This window comes from Leiobunum rupestre, chromosome 7, assembly GCF_980474605.1.
Source record: "Leiobunum rupestre chromosome 7, qqLeiRupe1.1.hap1, whole genome shotgun sequence".
Taxonomy (NCBI): domain Eukaryota; kingdom Metazoa; phylum Arthropoda; class Arachnida; order Opiliones; family Sclerosomatidae; genus Leiobunum; species Leiobunum rupestre.
Window position 1 is genome coordinate 43,956,894 of NC_143390.1, and position 26,538 is coordinate 43,983,431.

The 26,538-nt window shown below is 38.6% G+C and overlaps 1 protein-coding gene across 2 annotated transcripts; it reads right to left on the bottom strand.

Moving 5' to 3' along the window:
• Positions 1-909: 909 nt before the first annotated feature.
• Positions 910-25,271, bottom strand: Cc2d2a (Coiled-coil and C2 domain containing 2A). 2 transcript variants are annotated; one of them, XM_090154031.1, is made up of 32 exons: positions 25,191-25,271; positions 25,001-25,082; positions 24,072-24,291; positions 22,495-22,565; positions 22,340-22,441; positions 21,115-21,198; positions 12,925-13,102; positions 12,069-12,215; positions 11,869-12,005; positions 10,005-10,322; positions 9,391-9,494; positions 8,295-8,435; positions 8,061-8,229; positions 7,733-7,995; positions 7,116-7,208; positions 6,963-7,047; positions 6,747-6,900; positions 6,543-6,681; positions 6,337-6,466; positions 6,061-6,276; positions 5,917-5,994; positions 5,753-5,844; positions 5,481-5,686; positions 5,300-5,414; positions 5,017-5,212; positions 4,360-4,728; positions 4,196-4,285; positions 3,874-4,125; positions 3,691-3,813; positions 3,465-3,625; positions 2,375-2,450; positions 910-2,306 (listed from the first exon to the last, which is right to left on the bottom strand). In XM_090154031.1, exons 1-32 carry the CDS (start codon positions 25,208-25,210, stop codon positions 2,121-2,123), a joined length of 4,797 nt encoding a protein of 1,598 aa, XP_090010157.1. In that variant the 5' UTR covers positions 25,211-25,271; the 3' UTR covers positions 910-2,120. The 2 variants fall into 2 exon arrangements, with proteins under 2 accessions (XP_090010157.1, XP_090010156.1); XM_090154030.1 differs by having other exon boundaries at positions 5,285-5,414.
• Positions 25,272-26,538: the final 1,267 nt, after the last annotated feature.

The window sequence follows — 26,538 nt, forward strand, 5'->3', positions numbered from 1 at the left end:
ATATTTTGCAAAGGCAATTCTGGTAGTTTTGAACTATTGATCAGTGTTAATGTTTAAATGGTTATTTTGTAAAAAGCTAAGTTTAATGTCATGGACTAATTGACCATCAACCAAGTGAAGTTAACTAATAAAACTTGACGGAGGGAATTTTACCAAATTGACATAAATATTAATAGAGAAAGTGCCTTTTCCTAAACTCTGTCTTCTGCCATTGGGCTAACTCACTCTTAAATAAAGGATTAGGCTTTAATAATAATTATATAAGATAATATAATGAGTAGTGCATGTTAAAACAAGAGAATTATTATTTAAACTCCAAATAATCAGTTAAAGCAATGTTACTTTTTCAAAAATAGCTCGTTGTTTTTATTAAAACCGTAAAGCTACATGTTACAAAAAAAAAAAAAAAACCAGAAATAGAACGATTTTAAAATTTCGCCATTTTATTATTGCAAACTTGATTACGCGATATTTTCCGTTTCAAAGTACGCGCTTTATCAAAGTTGTGACCAGGCACGGCCAACTTAGATCTGTTCTCGCTGTACTCGCACTCGCACAGCGAGTACAGCGAGAACAAATCTAAGTTGGCCGTGGACCAGGGTTTCGATGTTATGTTGAAAACAGTTTTGGACAAGTGATTATTATCATGCATTTATTTCAACCATGAATATCGAACTGCATTTAGGTAGGCTGTCCTTTTATGACGTTGCTCACGCGTCGCAGCTCAAAAATTGTTTTGATGAGAAAGGGAAACGTTTTGAAACTTGACTAGTTCTATTGCCAAAGCTTAGCTCTAAATGAATTTCGTAAAATCTTAACACTTATCTATTCGGTTGAATGAAAATAGGTAAAAATATTAACAAAGCATACCTTTATTTATGATAATCAACTTATTTTATAGCAGTTGTGTTTGTTGCTCCTAGCTATTAGGAACTTCGGAGGTATCATATATTTCTCGGTTTTGTTCGAAGGCTAGTTAAATGGTTATAAGTTTAAACAATACGTACGCCATTATAATTTTAATGAATAACTTTCTAAATTGCTTGTAAGGTAACTACACTATGCCCTAACAGCAAAACAGGGTCTTGCCAGGGCTAGTGGCGTAGTCTTGTAATCCCATGCGCCTGGGAGGCAGATAATGTGAGGATGACCACCAAAGAATTTAGACCCCAGGAATGGAAACTGCAGCTCTATCTAGTATAATTTGCTTGTCTCTAGCCTCCAAAGGCAAACCTAGGTTGACGGGCTTATTTCCGGTTCTATTGATTCGCCTAGCCGGAAGCTCTCCCGTCAACTCGAGAGGCGAGGCATTAACGGTTTTTCTTTCGATTCCTGGGGTCTATATTCTTGGATGACCACCAACCTCAACGGGTATCCCGTCCCCTCAAGTACCCCCCCGTTGGCGTGGCTTTGATAGATATCTCATCCCTGATTAATCACTTGAACGAGAGTACTGAATTGCAGGCCCAAGAGAGGGGAGAAGCCGGTATAAATTACCGGGCCCGATTCGGAACAAACGAGGTATACTTCACCCTTATAATCAGTGGTGTACTCGGGCCAGGGCGTCGCCCCGGTGCTCTTTTGTTCAACTTGCCAGGGCGCGCCTTGCTTCTATTTCGTAAATAATTTTTCTCGAATAAAGGGTGTGTGGATTTATTATAAATTTTGCCCGCCGGAAAATACCATAACAATTTCAAATCGTTACATAGGTACGGCCAGCTTTGATCTCGCTAAATATATAAGTTGGACGTACATTTATAGCGGCTGGTACATCCAACTTCGATTACGCGCGAAATCGAAGTTGGCCGTACCCAGGTAGTGCCCTGATTCTTTTTTTAGGACTACACCACTGCTTATAATGTATGGTTATCTCCAATAGTTAGGTTTCTATTGGGGGCTCTCGGTGGTCCTGCTGAAATGTCCCACACGTTCTAATCTCTAAATAAAAAAAAGGCGGGTCTTTGAGATAAGAAGAATCCTTGTTGAAATCCACTTGAGCCCAAGGTATGCGGTCTTAACTGTACTTGGTTTTCAATATTATCTTCCATCTTCAGTAATTTTGCATAATGCCGACTCCCCTTTGTCATGTGACGATTATGTCACGTCAGGCGGTAATATGTCTACCTTTTCTCTAACGTGGCTACGTAAACCCAAACCGCAAGTACTTGGCAAGGGTAAGGATGGACATACACGGCCAATGCGAATTCCAAGTCTTTCCCCTCTGCCAAGTGAACACCAGTAGCAAAAACGGCTTCAGTTACGGCTTCCGTATCAGTGAACACCACATTAAGGGGAAAGCCACACATCTGTTCAATAGGAATAATATGAATAATAATAATATTTTTAGTGTTAAAAATTAAAGCTTTACCGGTACCTTATGAGATTTGATAATTGGGTCTAGTTGTTCTAAAGAATCGAGACTAGCAGTTCTTCCGGCATTTATTTCCAGTCTATTGAAAAAGAGATATCACAATCAATATCAATGTTATCAGGAAACTATAACCTTCATCCATTTTTTTTTCTGGCGCAGCGGCTTCTTAGCTAAGGCGAATTTTAAAATACTTGATACATCTTAAATTGGACTTACAAGGAGAGTACCCGAGGTGTTCCTTGCCGATTTTGTTGAAAGTCGGGCGTAATGAAGACCTATATGAGATATGAAATTTCCCGAAAAGAGATGTTGCACTACTCATTCGATATGCCATGGCAACCGAAAATATTTTTGAAATTTTGACAACTTAAAAGAAAAATAAGATTTTTTTCCTTATTTTACCCAAAAAATTCTAATTTACCCAAACTTGATGAAATTTACCTAAATGTGGTGCAAATTACCCATTTCGTGATTTTCAAATTGTTTAAAAATTTTGGTGAAACCGAGAAAACCCCATGCTTTTTTAAATGGATTTTTTTTTCATTTCATCTCTCATATAGGTCTACATTAAGCCCGACTTGGAACAAAATCGGCGATAAACACCTCGGGTACTCTCCTTGTTAGTGTAAGCCTCGCCCTTTTCTACAGAACAGTATAGCAGTAGAAATAAAGCCTTAGATATTTCAAGTGTACATATATAATTTCCTGGTTTAATATCGTTAGCGTGCCCCTGCATAACATCATTTCAATGAGATCTTGCTTCAAAGGAACATATAATAAGTGGACTGGAATGGTTATAACGCTTATATTACCTAGCTGTACCTTTTAATTCATACCTCGATAATCGATAAGCAAATTAAAAAGGTCTAAATTTAACATAAATTACAGATCGCGACGCGGATTTCTCGTGTTAAACGTGGCTCATCAACGCCACCAGTACGAAAAAGCCTTATGTACTTTCAGATCCCGTTTCCCACGTAAAACCTTGATGGAAGTTACGCAAATTGCGTCACATCCCTCGATCAAGGTTTCATTGAAAATAATACCTTTCTGGAACTTTTATGAGGTTTATGTTTCTTTTGATTTTATTTACTTGGGTAGAACGTTCCTCAGAACTTGGTTACAGTAACGGTTCCAGGTGGTCCTAAATCTTCGCCTCCAGCGCATAATGCTTTCTTTAAGGATTGTATCGAGCTGTTCCTCCAGCTCCTCGACGTATCTCATGCTGGTAGGTTTGTACACCAGAGATTCCGGCTTGGGGAATTTGCGAAATTTTATTTCATGGGGTAATAGGTTGAAGATACGTAAAAAATACCCACTTGAACACTGGCGAAACCGGGATGAAGGTTTTTCTTGTGGAAAAATGGTTTCCAGTCTTTTGGCTTGTTCAAATTGAAATTCATTCTCGATGGGTGATCGTGTTTCTGAATGTTGGTCCAAATCTGAATGTGTACGAAACGTGACTTTCGAAAATGGATCAATGGGTCTAACTAGAAACCTACATTATCCTGACTGACGACGCAGCCCACTCGTTGCAAGGGGCAATAACTATCGCGGATGTTGAAATGGTGTCCCGTAGTCGCGTTCCAGCACCACATTTCGCCATTAGCTTCATTAGTTAAGACATACGCGGTTTCACCTTCGGGTATACCAGAACCCAAAAGGAGAAACGCTTTTTTCTTCAAATAAACGAAGAAATTGCACAGAAGAATGGCGTGTTCCTCCTCGTCTCCAGTAAGAACTTGTAAAAATTGCTGCGTTACAATTAAATTTAAGACCATTATTCAAAGTCTTAAAAGACAATTCTTAATAAGACGCGCTTACATCGCACGTTAGCCAAATATCACATTTGATGCTAGGGTGAACGGAATCGGGTTTGTAAGGAATTAATGAAACGAATCTTGCCAGTAATTCCTGTTATTAATTAAATTGTTTAGCTCATTAGCGGAGTTCAGATAAAACGTGAGTTTAATAGTGTATCAACTCACAGCAGTTTCCAACTTATCAGCACCAAATTCCAGTAATTCCTCCGGGGGTGCCAAAGGTCTCAAGTATCGAGTGATGAAAGTCCAGTTTCCACTCAAATCCAAAGCAATCGCTTTGATGGGTCGGGGATGATAGCGCGACAATAGCTGTCGTTGCCATTCCTCGGCTCGACGCAAAAACGGGTTCTCGCATTTGCACGTCTTGTCCTTTAGTTCCGGGAGTTGCAAAGAAGGCTCCAACGTGAAATAGAGAGACAAGTAGGTGGCGCAAGAAACCGTATCCATTTCGGGGCACCCCATAACCCACGGTTTAGACTCTTGCTCGTAGCCCAATAATACCGGAGGAGTGTCCACTTGAAATGTACCATCAATCTGGAGTCAATTTACGCAATCGGGTAACGAAAATTTTATAACGAAATTGAAAGGGCAACAAAACAAGGGTGTGGGGAAAGCTATTTGGCAGAACCTGCTCAAATTGTACCTTGATACTGAGCTATTCCCTTTGGCGTCGTATGGCAGCGCCACAGGTGGACTTCATTTAAATTAGATAATGCCCCAGTTTCCCCATTTCTCCAGTGTTACGGTACAGTTTGGGCAGATTCTGCCAAATAGTTTTCCCCACACCACTTTTGTTTCCCTTTAAAGTTAGTCTTATTATACCTTGGTGTTGAGATAGAGTGTTGAGAAAGGAATTTTTAGAGTTCCCAACCAACGTCGCTCCAGTTTCTGGTGAATTGTGTTTTCGCGTTCGCGGTCATCTTCCAATAAATCGACAACCACTTCGTCAAATAGATTTAAATATATCACGTCTTTCACTTTTTCCAAGTTAGAAGGCGAGTAGTCATCGTTAGGTGCCCTGAAGTGATGAATATTTATAAGTACCACTCCTGATATTCAGTATTACAAATAGCTAAGAGTGAATCTTTACTTAAATGACAAATACAGTTCTTCGTTCCACGTTGGTTGAGGTCCGTCCGCAACGTGTGTTCGAGTAGTTTGTCTCTGAAACATGATTTCCACAAACGGGCGCGCTTGGCTTTCGTACGTCATATTCGCTTCTAATAAAGTACATAGTAATTAAAAAATGCTGAAGAATATTCGATATCGGGAGATTTCCCACTTACTGAATGGTACCAAAGACATTCTTCTGGTACTTTTCAACGTGTCAGGGTCAGACCTCACAGGTACATTCATGCCTCTCATAACGTTCACCATAATTTTCACTTCGGTGCTGGTTATTCCTTGGCCTGTCATTTTTTTGCGTTCTTTTCTGACGGGCCGTAATGGCCGACGCCGTCTCGTTAGTTGAAGTAAGTTGAAGCCCAATGTGCTAACAAGTAAATTTATCCAAAATATGATATTATCCGTAAGACTTAAATAAAATCTATACCCTTACCCAATACTGGGAATTTGTTCTTCAACGACTATATCCTCCAGCGTCCTTTCGTGTTGCGAAGACAAGTAGCTGTTCATTACTTGCTCCCTTACCTAAGATGAACAGTCGCGGACATTAAGCCGATACTATCGCGTATTACGCTAAAGTTGAACTTAAGTACTTGCCTTATTAACAAGATGCAGCGTCCTATCTTTATGAGAAAGAGCCACAAAGTCGTCATCGGCGCTTGTCTTCCAAATAGCCTGTAATTGTGATATATAACGAGTTGTCGACTATAGTTCGTTTGAAACGTAGTAATATTAACTCACGTCAAGGACATCCTTCGGTAAATCTTTCTCATGCGCTGGTATCATTTGATAGTTATGGAATTCATGGTGTTCTTGGGCTCTAAGCTGTAGTAAGCAGAATCGCGCGTTATTATCCAGCTCCTCTTTCGACACGAAATCCCAAGAATCCATCAACGGATCCAAGCGGAAGTGGGTTTCTTCCTCGCAACCTTGGTCGAAATCCAACCCTTCGCTTTTCTGCGTAATGTAATTATTTAGTAAACTGACAATTTCGGTCATTTAGCATCGTGGAATCACCCGCAAACTCTCTAAAAGATCGGCGTTGCTCGGATCATTGGGATCCAGTTGACCATCTTCGAAAAGTTTGGCGAGTGGGACGTCGCTCGGAGGAAAATCTTTTGACTTCTGGTCCTTTAACTTCATTCTTCTATAATCATTTGCAAGCGTAACGTGTCAAATTTTGTCAATGCATATTAACAAATCATCATTTTCGCGAAACTAACTCTAGAACTCCCAAGGGCCTTTTCGATTTGGAAACCAGTATCTCGCCGTCATCGTCCATCGCCCAGTAAATTGCGCAGTTGAAAAGACCGTTGGTCAATAACCACTGATCACCAACAACTTCGCTCGGAATTCTCGTTCCTATCCGTTAATGTCTTTAAAAATTAATTTGAACAGAAAACTTTTAAGTGGTCAACAATACGGACCACTTCCAACGGCGTTGTTCCTGGAAGCCACGATTTGTTCCGACGTGAACTCCATCTCAGTCAAGTCGACATTTTCCACTGTCAAGTGATCTTCCGGGATTGGTAAAAAGATGTTGGACAACAACTTCTTATGAGTTCCAGTCATTTCTATGAGCTAAGAGAAAGCTAAATCCTTATAGTAAATTTCTCGGCTATTTGTATGAACCGAAGCCTTACCTGAACCGAGAGGTTTTCCGGTTCATTGTATATGCGAATAGGTAAAATGTGTCCCCAAGTCACGGAAAAGTCCCTCGTTAGTGGTCTACGCGCAAATGTTTGTCCATAAACGAACGAGACTTATACTAGAAAGAATGAAGTAATTACTCGTACTTAAAAAATGGCTCGCAGATTTTCTTTCCGTTGAAATGAAACTGGAAGCCGATTGAGATCTTGGAAACTTCTTGCCTCCGTTTCTTTTCTTTACTTTGAAATCCAGCAAAATATTACTTAGGGACTCGTTACATTTCAAGTATACAGGGTGTTTCAAAAGGTTATGCAAAATTTTGAAGGAGTTGTAGTGGGTGAGTTGAGAAGTATGCCTGTTTTCCCCCCATTTTCCTACGATGAGTGAAAAGAGCGCTTGAAAACTTCAAAGTGTAGCCTACTAGCCCCTGGAAGTAGGCTGCAACAAGCGCAAAACCAAGCAGTAGGGAAATGCGAACATTAAGGTTTGGGTTCGTGTGGTAGGTAAAAAGGACTTTGTAAACAAATCGAGGTAACCAGCGTAAAAAAGTAAACTTAAACAGTATTTTCAGTCCCTGCTGCTTGGTTTGGCACTGGTTGCAGCCTACTTCCAGGGGTAAGTAGGCCACACTTTGAATATCTCTGGTGCTCTTTTAATTAATTCGAGGAAAATGGGGGAAAAACAGGCATACTTCTCAACTCACCCCTACAAATCCTTAAAATTTTTGCATAACCTTTTGAAACACCCTGTATAATCTACTCACGTCGGACACTCTTCGTCGGATGTAATAGTCACGGATTCATCCAACTCCACATTGACCTTTCCTTGTTTCTTTTTTCGCCTGACGCGGTTCAACCGGTCTCTGACCTCTTCCCTGGCCGCTTCCTCGTCGAACTGGTCTGGAGGAAGTGGCTCCTCGGGTTCTTCTTCCTCCAGAACGTTCTGGTCATCGTCTTCGGACGGTTCCTCGTCACCCTGCTCCTCGGCCTTCTCTCTCTTCTTTCTTTTGGCCTTCAAAGCTCGTTTCTAGAAAATAACGCCGATTCACTTCATGCCTCGAGCGAAATAATGTAAAAGAATGAATCTCTTGCTTTGGCCTTTTTCCACTTTTTCCATCGACGTAGGTTCTGATGGTATATTTCCATTTCTTCTTCGTACGACTCTTGGAAGCGTTCCCGTTCTAATTCCAGTTCCTCTTCTTCCCTTTCCTCGTGGTCGTCAACCCGCGAAGGACCGGCCTGTTCAGAATCTTCCGTCTCTCTATAATCAAGTTATAGTTGGATGTTAAACAGATGACGCTTATTCCTTGGTACGTTTCAACTTACTTCGTAACGCTCAAGTGCACCGAAGAAGACACGTATCCTTGTCGTTCCCGTTGGTTTTTTAGCTCCAGCCAAGTTGACAAAATACTCTTTAACATGGACCGTTGCTCGGACTCCAGTTGTTCCTTTTTTTGTCTCACGTCCCTACCAAACCCCGATATTATCATTCAAACTTTCTTGATAATATTATGAATATGATCTCACTCTTCGTAGCCAAATATTTCCGGTTGGTATGTTACTAGATTAGCCTAGCTAACCAAAGAAGCGAACTACAATCCAAACTCAAGTCAAAACACGCCTACTAACAAGGAGACATCCTGAGGTGTTTCTCGCCGATTTTTTTCAAACTCGGGGGTTAAGTAGACCTTCATGTACCTTTTTCAATGGCTATTCGTTTTGCCATGACAACCGAAAATGTTTTTCACAACTCAAATTTAAACTTTCTGTAAAATAGCATGGGAAATAGTTCTTTCTATAAATTTTTTACGCTTATCCAACTTGTTAAAAGTAGACGTATAACATGTTGCTCTTACGTCACAAGACTTAGCTTTGGAAGAATTATCTTAGCACGCGCGATTTGCACGAGCGTTAGAAAATAGGAAGCTCCTCGTGATTCGAGCGCGCGCTCGTAGTGTTGGAAAAGGTAAATATAGTGACGTAAGAGCTACATTAAAACAAGAAGGCCATGTTACTTGATAGAAAGAACTATTACGGCTGGTATTTAATTGATTTTCCCAATTTCATCGATTATACCCAATTTCATCGATTTTACCCACTTATTTTGCCAATTGTTTTTTGAAAATGGCATAGGGGCTCTTACAAACCGTGACTTTGCCATGCTATTTTACGCAGAGAAAGTTCAAATTTGATTTGGAGCTCATCAGTACCCCGCAGGGAATCTGGCTTGTGACTAAACCGAAAACAGAAGCTAAGTCTAAAAATTAAAAGCCGAATAGGGTGATATTGGTGGAAAATGAAATTTGCGATAAGTTACAGTTAATAAAAACCTAGTATGGACTATAATGCACTTTTAACTCCATTTCGAAGCTCCGTGTATCAATAATTAGCGATTTGCTGAATAGCTGATATGGAAACTGACCTGATTTGCGCTCTGTACACTTCCGCTTTCTTCTTGGCTAGTTTGGCATCCAAGTCGTCTCGTTCCTCCTCGTGTCGCGATAAGGCGTCTTTGCAAACCTTCAACTAAAATAAGTGGTCGTGTCATATAGGAGCAACAAACACAGCACCCCACACAAGGAGACCGCAACCAGTCAAAAGTCGTGCATTTTCTTGTTGGTTAGACACTTTAGCGCCTGCTGCCGTCGGAAGGGAAAAATTCGGGAATTGTTTTCTCCTCTTTTACGTAAAACGTTCAGCGTAAAGGTTCGTCCAATGAAATTTGTACACAACACTGCGTTAGCGTGTTTAAAGGCTAGCTGCGTTCTCCTTGTGTTTGTTGCTCCAAAGAATATAAAGCCCCAGGAATGGAAGGTGTAGCTCCGTCTAGTGGAACTTTTGCACCTCTCGTTTTTAAAGAGAGACCGGGTTGTGTTAACCGTTTCCGGTTACTCTGATTTGCTTTGCCGGAAGTATCTATCGCAGCCAAAACACGCGGCCAATAATTTCAATCCTTCCATTCCTGGGGCTTTATATTCTTCGGGTGCTCCTAGGTGTCATTTAGTAATTGTAGTTATATAATGGGGAAAGCCTTACTCTTTGGTTTAAGCAGCCGACCACGTCGCTTTCGACCAAATCAGAGTACTTGCGGTACAAGACGCGTAAATGCGAAGCCAGGACGTGCTCGGCGTTGAAGAGATGGTGATGCAGGAAAACCAGCGTGGTGACGTCAACGTTTATTTGCGAGTATCGATCGGATGAAGCCTCTGGAAATTGAACCACAGGTTGGGGTTTCTGAAAAATCATCGGCCTTTCATCTGGAGGGTCGAACATCGAAAGGGGACGAGTGGACGTTTCCGGTATTGGTAATGGAAGAGCCTTGATATTTCCGGCTTCGTCAAACCAATGGTGCTCCTACGAACCATTTTCGTTATGTTACAAACATTTATAAACATCACAAGACTATAATTATTTTCCAGAAGTGTATCAGTTAGTCGAAATATATAATAGGTATGTGTGGAGTGACGTAGAGTTGACGTTATACCCAAAAAAGAGAGTTGCCTCTAGTGAGAAAAATTCGCCACTCTAACAAGGAGACTACCCGAGGTGATTATCACGGATTTTGTTGAAACTCGAGGGTTCGGTAGACCTTATGGTTGTATGAAAATTGCCAAAGGGAAAAGTTGCAATGGGCTTTAGTGTTCTTATGGCAACCGAAAAGGTTTTTGACCTCTCCATTTAAAATACATGAGATTTTCTCGGTTACCCAAATTTTGATAAAATCTAAGCAAAACTGATAAATTTTACCCAAAATCCTTTTCGATTGCCATGGGCAAACTAAAGCCTATTGCAACTTTTCCCTTTGGTAATTTTCATACTACTATAAGGTCTACGTAACCCCCGAGTTTCAACAAAATCCGTGATAATCATCTCGGGTAGTCTCCTTGTAAGAGAGTAGCTAGTGGCACCTAGGAGCAACAAACACAAGGAGAACGCAGCTAGCCTTTAAACACGCTAAGACTAGAGATCAGCGTTTGAATAAGAAATTATCCAATTATTTATTTTTATTCATAACCGCAAATTATCCGAAAAATATACGAAAAAACCGAATATTTTTGCATGTTAAATCGTTGTTTATTCGTATAAAATGTTCATAAAAAACAGTTAACCAAACTTTTTATTGTTAATCGAAATTTTGCCGGTTAATTTATTCGTTCCGCCGACCTCTAGCTAAGACAGTGTTGTGTACAAATTTCATTGGACGAGCCTTTACACTGAGAGTTTTACGTAAAGGGGGGAGACAATTTCCGAATTTTCCCCTTCCGACGGCAGCAGGCGCTAGAGCGTCTAACCAATGAAAACTGTACACAAGAAAATCCACGACTTTTGACGGGTTGAGTTCACCTTATGTGGGGTGCTGTATGAGTTTCTTGCTAGTAGGTGCCAATAAGAGATGTCATTTCAGGATTTTTCCGGAAGGAGCAGAACTTGAGTGTCCGGGGATCTTGGAAAGCTGGTTTTTTTAAAGGGCAAAAACGCGTCAAATTTAATAATTTTTGGATTTTAAATCGAAATAGTTATTGTATAATGGCTAGTTATTTTCAGTATAATAGACATTGAATACATGAATTTAAACAGGAAGTTTCTAATGTAGTTAAATGCCAAATTTGGGGTGGAAATGTACCCCCTGGGCCCACCCAAATGACGTCCCTGGTGCTAATTACCTCTAGCTTCTGTTAAACCTGGTGGAAAAATGTTAAATTCGTTGATCATAGGAACTTAATATTCAACTTCATGCCCCGACCCCGGTTCCCTGCGGGGCTCACTATGGCCAAATCGCAAATATTAGGGATGTTGCGGTCATTATAGAAATGGCTGTTAGTAAAAATTTAACGCGGATGAAAGGGAACTGAGACACTTACGTGAAAGATAATTATAAACTTATGGTTACAATACGTACATTATGCCTAACAAGCCTGTTTTCTATCTTATTAAGATTCCAAAATGGAATGTACGGTTTTACGACGACATCTGGCGGGATTTCCTCCTCGGCGTTTTCAGATACTCGGGGAGTCAAATGTTTCGAACCCAAAGGCACTTGGGATTATAGACAAGCGGTTAAGACAACAAGACACGCGTGAGTGGAACACGATGACCCACCTGTACGGCTGGATGGAGCGAAGATATATTGCTCTTCAAACGCTTCTCTGACCGCGTGCGGCATGTAATCAGCTTTGGACCTCTTCAAAATCTGCCAATCCATAACATCCTCGTCGAAATACTCCTTGCGCAAGAGTTGCAGTGCCTCTGCAAATACATTAAGACACGTTCATATTTTATGGCTCATTCAGGATCTGCTTATGGAGAGGTCAACGCACGAGCATAATTCCGCCTTACCACGTGTAATCTTTGTCCATTTCTCCCGGTAAGTTTGGAAAGTCATTTTGATACGATCAGACTTTTTCGTAAATTAAGAAAACAGAGGCTATTGTTACGAGCATATATTATATCTTAACCTGAATACCTTCTTGTTTCTAGTTATACTATACACTCTTTTTCGCGGTCTTTTCGACCCCTCTTTTTGGCCGCTCGCTAGTCGGCCATTACCTGGAACCACCGGGGGTGGTCTAGGCTCGGGTCTTTGGTCCCAGGATATGGAGAATGGGGGTTAAGGGGGGTAAACTCAACATGAACGCGCCCAGCAAAATTCCAAAAAAAAGAGTGTATACTGAATAAAGGTGGTACGTTAAGACGCGTCATCTAGGAGTCTCATCATTAATCATTTTATTGCATTGCATATTTTCTTTTAAATATTAAAATATTATTACAAATAATTGATAAAATATTTATATTGGTAACATAAAAGTATCGGTTTTATATAATTACTTATATTTAGTTTGAGGTATCAATATAGATGGCGCAAAACTAAAAAGTGAGAATGAATTGCGCAAAACCAGTAGTGCGATAAGCTCTCTATAAAACAATCCTGGCTTATCATTCGTTAAGGGTTCCTTACCGGCCAGATTTTCGATGTCAACGGTATGAGGTTGGCTTTCGGTAGATATCCTTCGTTGACTCAACCTCTCGGGTTCTTCAACCAGACTCTGGTCAACAGCCTCTTCATCGTCATCATCCCAAACGCGAGTGAAAAAGTCGTAGCTGACCTCTGATGACACGTTCGCTTTCCCTTTGGCCTATTGAAGAAAAAGCAGATTGAAATTACTAACAAACACCACACGAACAGCTTTGTGATGTTGTGGATTCGCGGACAGCGAGACACGAGTCCCATTGGGAACTTGGGGGCGGTCCTTACTGATAACCATTAGCTATTGGAAAACTTGTGGGAGAGTCTACTGAATCGTATGCACTTACAAGGAGAGTACCCGAGGTCTTTATTGCCGATATTGTTCAAAGTCGGGCGTAATGTAGACCTATATGAGATTTGAAATTTCCAAAAGGAGACGTTGCACTACCCATTCGATTTACCATGGCAACCGAAAATGTTTTTGACCATTTAAACATTATTTCCTTATTTTACCCAAAAATTGTAACAATTTTACCCCAAAAATCTTCCAATTTACCCAAACTTTACGAAATTTACCTAAATGTGGTCCAAATTACCCATTTCGTGATTTTAATTTTTTTTAATTTTCGTAGGTAAGAACCCTGTGAAACCGAGAAAATCCCATGCTTTTTTAAATGGAGATTTTTTGTTTTAAGTAATCAAAGACATTTTCGGTTGCCATGGCAAATCGAATCGGTAGTGCAACGTCTCCTTTTGGGAAATTTCATATCTCATATAGGCTACATTACGCCCGACTTTGAACAAAATCGGCCATAAACACCTCGGGTACTCTCCTTGTTAGTAATGGCTGCGAGTATTGGTGTAAATCATAGATATAGGAAACGTATATAAAGGTCTAGATAAAATATTTCAAAGGGAGTGAATACGGAGGTGACAGCTAGCAGAAACGCGTAATTTCTGCAGGCTATCCTTATAAGGCGCTATCTATCGGTAAGAAAGCTCGTGCTATCGTCGCGAGAGCCATTGTGTCCTGCTTAAAAATTATACTAAAAGTCACCAACAGATGGTGTCTAAAGACTACGGCCTACGGAAAGGTCAAGCACTTGGTCACGTGCCTTCCTCTGTGTCTGCTAGGGGCAATTCCGTATTTTATGTTAGGCTTAGACTCCCCGAAATTTATCTAGACCTTTATATACATTTCTTATATCTATGGTGTAAATATTAAAAAATTAAAAAAAATTGTAGTAATTAAACAAATAAATATCTACTGGTTATATTAAGCAAATTAAAATATTTGAACCACTGTCATCTAGTTGTTTATAGATAAATGTTTGATTGCTTTGACTTCATTGAAGCGTCGACTTTGTGGAAACTCGGGAAGTTCCAGAATAATCGCTAATCCAACTAATTACAAGGAAGCCACGAATACAATAGACGCTTAAATAAAACATCTTCCAGGAATATTTCCGAGAGCCAAGACCTGCATACCACATAGCTTTTTTTGACATATTAAGGCTTAGCAAACGGACGCAAAATGGCAATGAAGCGAATAGCTCTTAGAAAAACTTTTGCATGTGAAGAATAGGAAGTGTCACACTTATGTTGCAATATTATACACTTATCGTTTTAGGAAATATAGTGCTTTAAGTGAAGCAATCAACATTTGATTTCTCAAAAATTAAATAATATAACAAACAAATGATATAACCAACTGAACAATTTTAAAAAAATGGTGTTGGGTAGCCCCCTACTGACCCTACTTAATTGGAACATCACGCCTATCAAGATTTCATAGAAAATATCAATGAAACCCTCGATCGTGTCCAAAAATAATTACGAATCGGCCCCCAAAAGCTGTTGAAATGGTACTCTATGGAAAGGTAGCGTAGTGTATATCCTGGGGAAAGTGGGACAATGTACATCGGATATCAATCATTTTGGCAGTCCAAGCTCAACGCCCCGTTACGATGAGACGGCCAATCAGGCACGCTTTGCTAATCAAACGAGCAACCGGGATAACAAAATACACAATGGTTAAATATCCAGGAAAGGAAGACGTCAATTCGGTCGCGAATGGGTAGGTTTATCGAGTATCGTCTTGGCATTGTGTTCTTAACGAATATCCGTGCATACAAATTAGTTTATGGTAATCGTAGCACGTCGTTGGTTTCTAACCGAAAGTAACAGGTCGCCAATTAATGGCGGTGATAATGAACCACCTATGATGCTAGCTCATCCTTATCTCCTGGTGCTTTATTGAATAGTCTATAGTGTGGGTTGCTTTAGAAAGCGCTTCACGTAACTCCAAAAGTGTCGGGACGATTTATTGGGACTCGGTGAAGGGTGTGACACCAGACACCGCATTACGAAAGTAAGTTTCGTCACGTGAAAACTGAATATTTTCTTGCAGTAATAGAAAATAATTAAAAGTCTTTAAAATATACTTTCATAAATACTTTTAATTAAAAGGGTTGTATAATTGAAAGAAATTACGTATATTTAATCAAGGTCGGACATTCAACAAATATTTGTACGGGATTTTGAAATCCGGGATTTCCAGATTTCTCGTCAGATTTCGGGATTTCTTGATAGATTTCAAGATTTATCGTCGGATTTCGCGATTTATCGCTGGATTTCAAAATTTTCTGTAGGATGTCTCGATGTCTTGCCGGATTCTGAGATTTCGCGTCGGATTTTTGGATTTTTTTGCCGGATTTCGAGATTTCGCGTCATGGGGAAGTTAGTCTTCACAAGATCACTCACTGAATTTCGTGATCAATCTATTGAAAAGTCTAGAATTATTTTTCATTTAGTTAAATCAATTTTTTAACCTAACTTCAAAATCTGTCATTGGCGTTTTTCTTTGCTAATCGCCAAATAATGTGTAATGTTTAATTTTGACAAAATTGTGTTTAGATGACTCACTGAAATCACGCTTAATCATTCTAAGTTAAGATAATGGGTTCTTGGTGTACGTTCAGTAACGCTCATTAAAAACATCGATGAGTAATCGATGCCAACATTTGGTTACGGTACGAATTTTTGCGTTTCCGATTCGACGTCACGATGGGCATCCGGAGAGAAAGTTTTTTTTTAAAATGCGTCGGTGTTTACAGTTTAGCTGGCGGAGGAGTTAAAATTACACAACTGTAATTAATCAACAATTCTACTGGTTTGGTCAAAGGCCTAGCTATCATTTAATTGGTATGCCGCAGCTACTGCAATGGCCGTTTTCGCTTTTTTAATAAAAGACAGATCGTTGCAACATTAAAGAATATTGTCGTCAACAATTTCGTCATTTACCAACTCATAAATTATTGAAAATAATATTTTTCGCTTCCTCTGATTTTAGGGCCCTGTAACATTTATAGCCGTCAGAATTTTGAGAAGTGGGAATTCTCACTATCAAGGGAAGAATTCATAGAATTTTTACGCGCCCCAAGCAAACATCAAGGAAAAACCGATTAATAATCAGCGTTGCCAGACGTACCATAATTATGGTACAATTCAATAATTCTAGCTAGGAATTCGGCACGTACCATAATTTCACCAGTGTGCCATATGGCACATCTTTTTGAAATAATTTTAACAGACCGTACCATATTTTCCATAATTCTGGTAGGACATACCATATTGTCCATAATTTTCGAACTCATGCGCATCCCAAAAAGATTATTAGTCTGCTTTGTTTAAATTAAATCTAGACTTCGACAAAGGCAATTTTTGGTTTTTTGAGCTTTTAAAATTAACTTTTAATTTTAAAATACTCGCAAAATTCCCAAAAAATAGCCTACATAACGCTAATATAATAATTTGGAAAAGAATTCAATAATTTTTTAGTTTGCATACCATAATTTTCGTTTTTATGCTTGGCTCACACGATGCGATTTTATCGTACGCGACTCTTTGTCGTACGTGATTCAGAACGTGGTCGCAGCAGAATTTCGTTCACACAACGCGACGATAACAAAGAGGAAAGCAATGACCATAAATGAAACAAGTCGTAGCCTCCAAATAGGGAATCCATCGCATCATTCAACCATTTGCTTATACCAGAAACATGCTCCCAAATGAAATATAAATTCCCATTTTGACCATTTTGTTTGGACATTTTATGTTTATGCTAGCATAAACCCGTCGAAAGAAGAGGCAAATGCCCCGGTCCGTATGCTAAAATTGAATTTCGTCGCGTGGAGGAAACTTAGAAATTTTCCAAAGAATGTCTCCCGTTTACTCCCACTTTTAATACTACCAAAGCTGCCCGTCGCGCGCGATAAAATAGGCTCCAACCTATTTTCGGTCGACGTCGCATGCGACTTCATAAAGCCTTGGAGGAATAAAACAAGTATACAGGAGTTGCGGAGAGCTGCGAAATCGGTTTCGTCAGTGACCGTGAACTCGCGCGAGAAAGAGGGGTTCAAACGCGACTAGCGCCAGCTGCATACGGAAGTTTGCAACTATTCTCATTTTATAGCATTGTTTTCGCGTCGTCTGGTTTGTTTTGAAACATTTCTAAATTATTTGCGCCTTTTTGCAAAATGACTCTTATTTGCTTGGAGGAATAAAACAAACCAGACGACGCGAAAACAATGCTATAAAATGAGAATAGTTGCAAAATCCGTATGCAGTTGGCGCTAGTCGCGTTTGAACCCCTCTGCCTCGCGCGAGTTCACGGTCACTGACGAAACCGATTTCGCAGCACTCCGCAACTCCTGTATACTTGTTTTATTCCTCCAAGATAAAGCCCCTTCATACGACGCGATCGGTCTCGTACGACAAAATCGCATCTAGTGAACCAGGCTTTACATCTCGCAACGCTGTTTGCCGAGAAATCATGATAAATTTGAAAATAAAAAAGTAAGACCTGCAAAATGAGTGGGAAACTGTGAAACTATAGGAAAATAGGTGAAAATAAAGGAATTTATAGGAAGGCATAAGAAATAAAAAAAAGTCCCAGATTTGCGTTACTGAACGTACCCCGTAAGTTCCTTGGTGTATGAAATTTGGTAATCTGTTATAAAAATCATTAACGCTATGAAATTTCGAAAGTGAGCATACATAATTAAAATTAGAATCACAAATAGAGGAGGAATTAAGCCGAGGGGTCCCGACCAGAATCAGACAGGAGGTCCAATTATCGATGTCCTCCCACGAGCCTCTCAACGCCGTTCGGCCAAAGATAATTTAAACTTCGTACCCTAGATTCGAAATCACTCTCTCGCGCGTTGCCGATAGCGTTTACCCACTTCCCGCCGGAACTCAGAAAAAATTCGCTCCAATGGTGGCGCACTACTGCCATCTAGGGATAGAAACTAATTTTTTTTTGAAGTTGCGGTGCGTAATTTGACGCGTTTTGCGTTCAACTCGAAGTTTTAAAACATGATGGACCACAATTATAGCACTAAAAAAGTTTCAAATCGAAAGAAAAAACCTAGACTTACTAAAGGTGAGTAATATAATCTTACAAGCGATTCAAGCATAATTTGACTAAACTTAATAGTTCATTCAATTTCATTTACCATTTTAATAGGGTTCGTGTTTAACATCGACATTCTTAAGGAATATTTGCCTGAAATTTTAGAAAATTCTTCAAGATTGGCATCATTACCGAAAGAAGATATTCAAGCACCAGAATTACCATTTGTTAAAGTAAGTTTTTATTGGAAATATATTATTTACAATTAAGCGTGTTTCTATAAATACTCTTGTTGTAAATAAAACAAATCTAGGCCTAAATATGGCGCCTTACCGCAACCGATGGAGCCGATTTTTCTGAGGTCACGTGCCGGAAGAGGGTAAACGCTTCGTAACAAAACCGTGAATGGGAAAGCTCTCAGTATTCGAATCTAGGGTACGAGTTTAAATTATCTTTGGTTCGGCGCACCACGAAAGAGAGAGGAAGGATGTTCGACGACCAATACAAAGCTGATTGGTATTTAGCCAAGCGTAAACATCATTTTGATTAATTGATTCTGTTTTCGTTCAACGAAAGGAAAGTAACAAGATGCCACAGACATTTAAGTACACACAATCCCCCCGATGTTATAACTATATTTTAAATATTAAATTTAAATTTGAACACATTTTCAATCGTCTTGTAGATTAAATTAATAAACTTAATAAATTTTATCAAAAATGAATATTTCGAGTTACCTGGTTTTGGAAATAAGGTAGCGAAACACGAACACGTTAATTTAAATTAATTTTTAGACAATTTTTCGAGTTACCTGGTTTTGGAAATAAGGTAGCGAAACACGAATACGTTAATTTAAATTAATTTTTAGACAAACCGAATTTTTCGAGTTACCTGGTTTTGGAAATAAGGTAGTGAAACGCGAATACTTAAATTAAAATTAATTTTGGGACAAAATGAATTTTTCAAGTTACTAGTTTTTGGAAACAAGGTAGCGCCTGTATCAATAGTAAGAACTTTTTATAAATTCATAGCGTTTTCCATTTGATTGCTCGAGATTCGATCCGAATCTGTTTCTGACGTCAAAGATCTCGCCCCAATCGACTAGAGTAAAGCCGCAAATGGAACATTCCATGAACATATTCCCGCGCTTTGTTGTTTTTCGTCTGCTAGTAATTTGAATTTTCGCGTCTTGGTCTGCCATTTTGCCAAAAAAATCTAAAATGAACACGCGAAAATTTGCTCCGATCTCGATCCGTTGATCTGTCGAAATTGGCAGATCGGTTTTGGGCGATCTCGGAAATGGAACACGCGAAACTTGATCGGAGCAGATCCGAGCACACTAATGGAACATTAAATGTTGATCAGAACGATCTAGAGTGCTCGAGAGCAGTCAAATGGAAAACGCTATAAGCTATGCTTCCTGATCTTGTTTTTATGTTGCTCTTACGTCACGATGTCACGTGAAAATCCGAGGTTTCCCGCGCCGGAAGCGCGCGCTCGTAATATTACCAAATTTAAAGTTGTGACGTAGTAGCTACATTTAAACAATAAGGCCACGTTAATTTATAAAAAAACACCAATTAGTACGAAATTCGAATATCACAATAGTGAGTACGCGGGTTGTGGGGTCCCACGAATTGGCCAGAAATCTAACTTAAAATTTAAATTTCTTAATGCGACTAAAAACGTAAATTTACTTAGGATTTATGAAAAGTGAATTTGGTCTTAGCCAACTGATTAAAATGGGAAATCTTGACTACCATATCACAGCCAACTTCGATTCATAGTTGGCCGTGCGATGGTAAAGAAAAAATATTCCTTCCAGATACTGCAGACAGATAATTAACTTCCACCTTTCTATTACAAAATGTTTATAATAATAATAATTATATAATTTAGATTAATCAATCAAAATTTAAACCGCCATTAGCAAAATTAAAATGAATAATTGTTCGTATTTCTTAGGATAGATGGCGCTGCAGTTCTCCACAAAGTCACGTGACTACCATTTTTTCAGCTCCCCTAGACTTTATAGTTTCGCCTATTATCAGATCATAGTTAATAATATTAGAGAATAATATCTGAACCAAGTTGATAATTACGACAGGTCAGATTATCCGCTGATACGCTCAGATTCTATCAGAGCAGTTGATATGGGTCAAAATGCAGTTTAAACCTGAATTCATTGTGAACCAACATTTAGAATGTGACCATATTTCAGATGATTAACAGTCCTCGATTTTATCGAAATTTTAATTACTGTTTATTTTAATTTGCTTTCCATAAGATTATTTTTATACTAAACGGATAAATCAGATAGCAGTTCAGTTTATTGAATCTGGTGAGATCAGTTCAAATAGCTTTCTTGGGAAAATGAATCAGATACACAATTTCCACAAAGGGAAAATATTTAGTGAAATTTTCCCAAAATCAATCAATTTGTGTTTTAAGTATTTATTTGTCAGTGAATCTACGCTACGGAATATATTTCTAAATAAGTTATATTTTAAGTATTTTCCTAATTATATATTTTGGTGCCGTTATTTTCAAAATATAGTGCGAAATTGCCCAGATAGATGGCGATAGTTTCTCCGTGCATCAACATTTAACCAATCGCAATTTATAAAATCGATATAGCTCTGTTCCATGTTTTCAGTGAACTTAAAATTATTCTCCGTAATTATACAACAATATCTGTTTAATTTTGGTGCTTGAAATGTTTTACCTACTGATCGAATGAATTAGGATATAATTTCATATCCTACCTCAGATATAATTTTGGTGACTCGTTTTTGCCACATTTCTTTTAAATGAGCTTTTCTCGCCAGATCTTCCTGTTCGTCTTCAGCCTGAAACAAAAGTAAAACTTTAATTAAGGGGGAAAACTATAGGCTAGATCACAGGTATATAATTACATGCAATAAGTGCGCCAGTTTGTAGAAATAATTATTGACGCCATACCTCACAAACATAAGCACCTCTAGCGAGATAAATATGCAACTTGAGAACGCACGACAATTACGGCACTGAATACGTATTAGGCCTAACGACTTAGTCCATCAAGAATGTGTGGTCATTCGAGAAATGGTTATCGGTAATAGCAGGAAACTTGGAATATCTACAGACGATATCTTCGCTCGCAACGTGCTCAGCTAAACTCGGCTCCTGGTCGACATTAAGCCTTGTCTCGAACAGAAGCTCACTTATGTTCTGTGCTCTTTTTAAACATTGAAATACGTTGTTTTCCGAGAAACTAGAGCAGTTTTGTGAAGAACATGACACATTCTTCAAGTTTTTCAGTGTGAGAACTATTCGGGGTTTCTTAAATTAATTTTCTGGTCAGTATATTTGCAGCACGGCGGCCAATGGATACTTCGACATTCAAAGTGTATTCGCGACCAAAAACTGTCGTTATGCCCTCTTTGGTTCGCCATTGAAACCCAGATAGATAGCGGCTAAAGCAGACGCTATTAGTTTTTCCTCGTCGTTATTCGTAAATTTGATTTTATAAATAATGATACTTGCATTTTTATACAATTTTTGCGTCGTTCGCTTAAGTTTTGATATGTTTATTTAAGAAAAAAACATTCTTATGACTTTTTAATTTGTCTGTAGCAGACGCTAGATCATAGGCGCTACCTCGGAGAAGCTAGAGCCGTTACACCACCTTGACTCGTTTTGGTCGTGAATGCATGTATAGATTCCTAGTGAAGACACACTTATGTGAAAAGTAATTATAGGCTTCGTGCATAGTTTAAACTTTGGTCGGAAGTATCGCCACCTACCGACTGAGTTTTAAATCTAATATGTGAAAGCTGTCTGCTCATTCAAAATTATCTCGATATAAAAGCTCAACGTTTCATATTCAAAAGTCGTCTGCTATTTCTTCACACATTTAGTTGACAGATATTAAAGTAGATGGCGCTATCTTTTCTAAGCTCGAAGCCTATAATCTTATGTTCAGATTTAACTGCTAGTGGCATGAAATACCTTTTTCGGATCCTTTGGTTTTCGCATTCTTTCACGCATGTACGAGAATTTTTCCGTCTGTTCATCTTTGACCGAAGAAGCCATTTCTGCTTTCGCTTTCGCCTAATATTTTCTCGAATTAAATTCAGAAATGACATTATCATTTAAAACTATACCTTGACATTCCTAATTTTCATTCTCATTCGTTCCTTGTAAGATTCTTCTACACTCTTTACTTTCTCATCATCTACGATTTTAAATATTGTAATTAATAAATAAATGTTATCGAGGACACCGTCTACACTTGGACTTATTAAAATTGGTACGTTCATTGAATTGGGAATAGTACCGATAGAATGAGATTTTTTTTTAAATTGAGAACTTTGACATTTGTCAGTTGTGCCATCCGCTGTTAGCGGCGGGAACTATATATTATACAATTGAATTAATAGTACTAATCATGGGTAAACTACTACAGGACTCGTAATGTAAGCCTATAAAACTTCGTCTTCCAAATGTCGCGTTGAAATTTGACGTGATGGGCAGCGCCATCTAGTGAAGTTCTTTGAAGTTAAAAATTTGGGACAAGATGGCAGCGTTCATGGAGTTGGAGATTAGATTATTGCAAGGTAAAATTAACGCTGAATTTTCATGTTAAGTTATACTAATCTATTTTATTAACTAATATGATAAGAATGTTTGAATATCAGATATTCTTGAGAATATATTTCAATCTAATCTTTGGGAAACGGTTAAAAAACTAGAGGAGGCACAAAATAGCCCTCGTAATGAATCTTCTTACATAATATCGAATGGATATTCAATAGAAAGAGTACAGCTCAAGACGTAATATTAACTTCATTAATTACTGGTAAAGCTACATTTTCCATGAAAATGGGCATTATTCTTCAAAATCATTATCTTCAAATAACATTTTTTGGGGCCATAGCTAAAAAATTATTTATAAACTCGTAAATCAGGCTAGGGAGATACTTGCCATTTTGTACCAGATTTTTAACTCTCGCGAATTCCGCACGGTAGCGCTCCAGTCGAATAGCGCGACAGTTCGAAGAGAAATACTCTATGGGAGCTTGGTATGAAATTGCGAGTCCTGTAGTAGCATAGACGAAGAACGGGTCTATGGTAGTAGTTTACCCATGGTACTAATGTACTTTGAAAATGATAGATGGCACCACCCGTATAATGATAGAGTTGACGGCTGAGTGCGCCGACTCGAAATTTCTTCATTTGTTTTGTGAAACCGCGACTCCCGAACGCGCCTATGTCATTCTAGCGGTACTATTAATTCCATGGGTACGTTTCGAATATTCTAAAACGTAAAAATCATTTATCCCGGCTAGAAAATGCGTAACTCACTCTGCGCATGTGCGAAGGTATCACAAAGAGCGGCCATTTTAAAAAAACTGGAGAAGTGATATTAGCGTTTAGTGTTTTATAAACACGGCCGCTTCTTGTGGTTGTTACGCCTATTTTACCCGGTAGAAGGATGTGAATAGGAAAATTTAATGCTTGATTAAGAAATTTACAGGCACCATAACATCCCTATATTAATTATTACTGCACTTCCTTAGCTCGGATAAATTTAGCCTACAGGAATAGCGCTGGGGTTCAAACATCTCTATGCGGTGGAGACCACTATATTCGTATTTTGCTTTAGTTGTCTTCACCACATAGAGATGGCACTAAAGTCGCTTCACACCAAGACCATAGTATGTTAAAATTTCTTACGAACCTTGTGTAATAGCTTCTTCTCGAGTTTGACTACTAATTCTTTCTTCGTGATCAGAGTGGATTTCTTCAACTGGTTCAGAGGCCTGATGGTGCACGTGGACAGTGACCACTTCTTCTTTGGCATGTCCCTTTCGTCTTTTAGTTTTATTCTTGGGAAGAGTGGCTGCTTCCTGGGACCCGACGAAAGATACTGGTTCAGTCGCCAATGAACTTTCGTCGACCTAAATATTAGTGGAAGTTACTTCAGAAAACACTTGGTAAATTTTACATTTTCAATAATTATAAAAGCGATATAGCTCAAAGCTTAAATCGAGTGGATCACCTAATTTCATTGGCTCAACGTAAGTTAAAAACAAATTGCAGCGAGTGCTAGCAGACGATTTTTCTATTTAGAGTATACTTCCCTTAAGCGGTCCTCTAAGGCAGTCGACGGATTATATCGGAATGGATAAAACAGGCTTTATCCCCTTAGAGAACCTCTCTGGCACTCCTAGCGGCGAAAATATTAGCTAAATCCTCATTTTGAGCAATAATATATTTTTGTTTTTACTGAAAACAATTCTATCTTCTCCAAAACGCGTCTTCTTAAGTTCTTAATGTAATCTTCGACTATTGACGCCACCTTTTGACAAAATGTTGCAGAGTTACCTCAGCTTGGACCTTGACCTCAGTTAGGGTACAACTCATGTCACAGCCTTTTTAAGTATTTTTAGATGGACTGATACTGAACGAAAAAATAAGTCGGATATTGTACAAAATTCCGGTTCATACACTTAGCCATCCCTAAGATCTGTTTTTATGAGTTCTACAAATATTATATTTTTTGGCGAATTCAAGACTTACGAATTAGTGGAAAGTGTTAACCAATTGTGACAAAGGCCCAAAGGGTGACACTGGACGTGTACACTATAGTATAGTGACTATACTGACCCAAGATGTCTTCGGTGTGAAAAATTGACTAAGTTCCAGCTGACTACCATCTTCCTCGTTGTGTTCGAGCCTTTTATTAAATCTGAGTTGCAAGTTCAATATATTAACATAAGCAACTCATCACAGACTTAAGTGAGCCAACAGGTATACTTATAAAGGTTGATATCGATTAGTTACTTCATATATTTACCTTTCTCTACGTCTTTCCATAAATCGTTTCTAAAATTAACCTTGAAATTAGTTTTTTATGTATAAAAGCGGCATATTTTTCGAAAATTCTGTTTGTTTACATTTTTTGTATCCATGGAAACTATATATGACATTACCTTTAGTAGTATACGGCGCCATCTACTATCAAGGTGGAACTAAACCGTTTGCTTATAACGACTGTAGATGTCGCTAGCTTTCTAGCTAGCGGCTGTAAATCTTTATTTTTATTTGGCAGCGCCGAAAGTTGGTGAACGTAACATATTCGTCTAGGGTAGCGATATTCAAATACGGGCCTGAAAATAGGGTTTAAACTTGTTTTAAATTAATACTTAAATCTGTTATTTAAATAACGTTCTGTTTGATTATTTTGAAACGGCTTTTGAACGTTTTAGCTTTGAACAAGCTTTGTATCGAGTTATTTGACGATTTTGCTTGTTGACGTAGCCCTACTTTTTCTAAAGTGACAAAATTAGCATAATTATGTCACTTTTTGTAACATATAAAGCGACGAACGCAAAACCTTTCACTCAATTAGATAAGAACCATCTGAAAGATTATTAATTAAATTATTTAAAATAATTAATTAATTAAAAATAAATAGCCCTAAATTTACCGCCACGCCCTCTATCATCGGCCATCTAAAAATTTAGAATGGAGTAGTTGTACTCCGTAGCTTTCGCCATGGCTTCCATTTTGGTCGCGCCAATTTTTATCTATAGGAGAGAGCATAGGTGACGTACTAGGACGTCACAGTGCCATTACTCTATAGAATAGATTTTGTTGTTCTATTCGCTACCGAAAACTATCGGTACGCCCCCTTTGGTTCGCTATTGAAACGTAGATAGGCAATAGTGCGTTCGAGCGCTTGTAGGAACCTTGGTAGATAGGTAGCGCCGGCTAAAGCAGACGCTATTAGATTTTCCTCAACGTTATTCGTAAATTTTATAAATAATTATACTTGAATTTTAATATAATTTGGGCATCGTTTGCTTATTTTGAATTTTTGATAAGTTTATTTAAGAAACGGTCTTATGACTTTTTAATTTGTCTGTAGCAGACGCTAGATCATAGGCCCCAATCTGAAAATTCAAACAATTTTACAGCCCTTTAAAAGTTGAATGTCGACACAGCCTACAGAATTTGGTATTTTATTAAAACCAATCTACAATCTGGCGTATTTTCTTCTTTTCGATTTAAAATGGTGTGCATTGCAGACGACGTAAACGTCGGTGGTACGTAAAATCAGCGATTCCGCTTCACAAAAATTCAAATTCTGTAGAGGGAGGGAGGGAGGGGGAGTAATAACGTCACCGCTATTTGCTTCAATA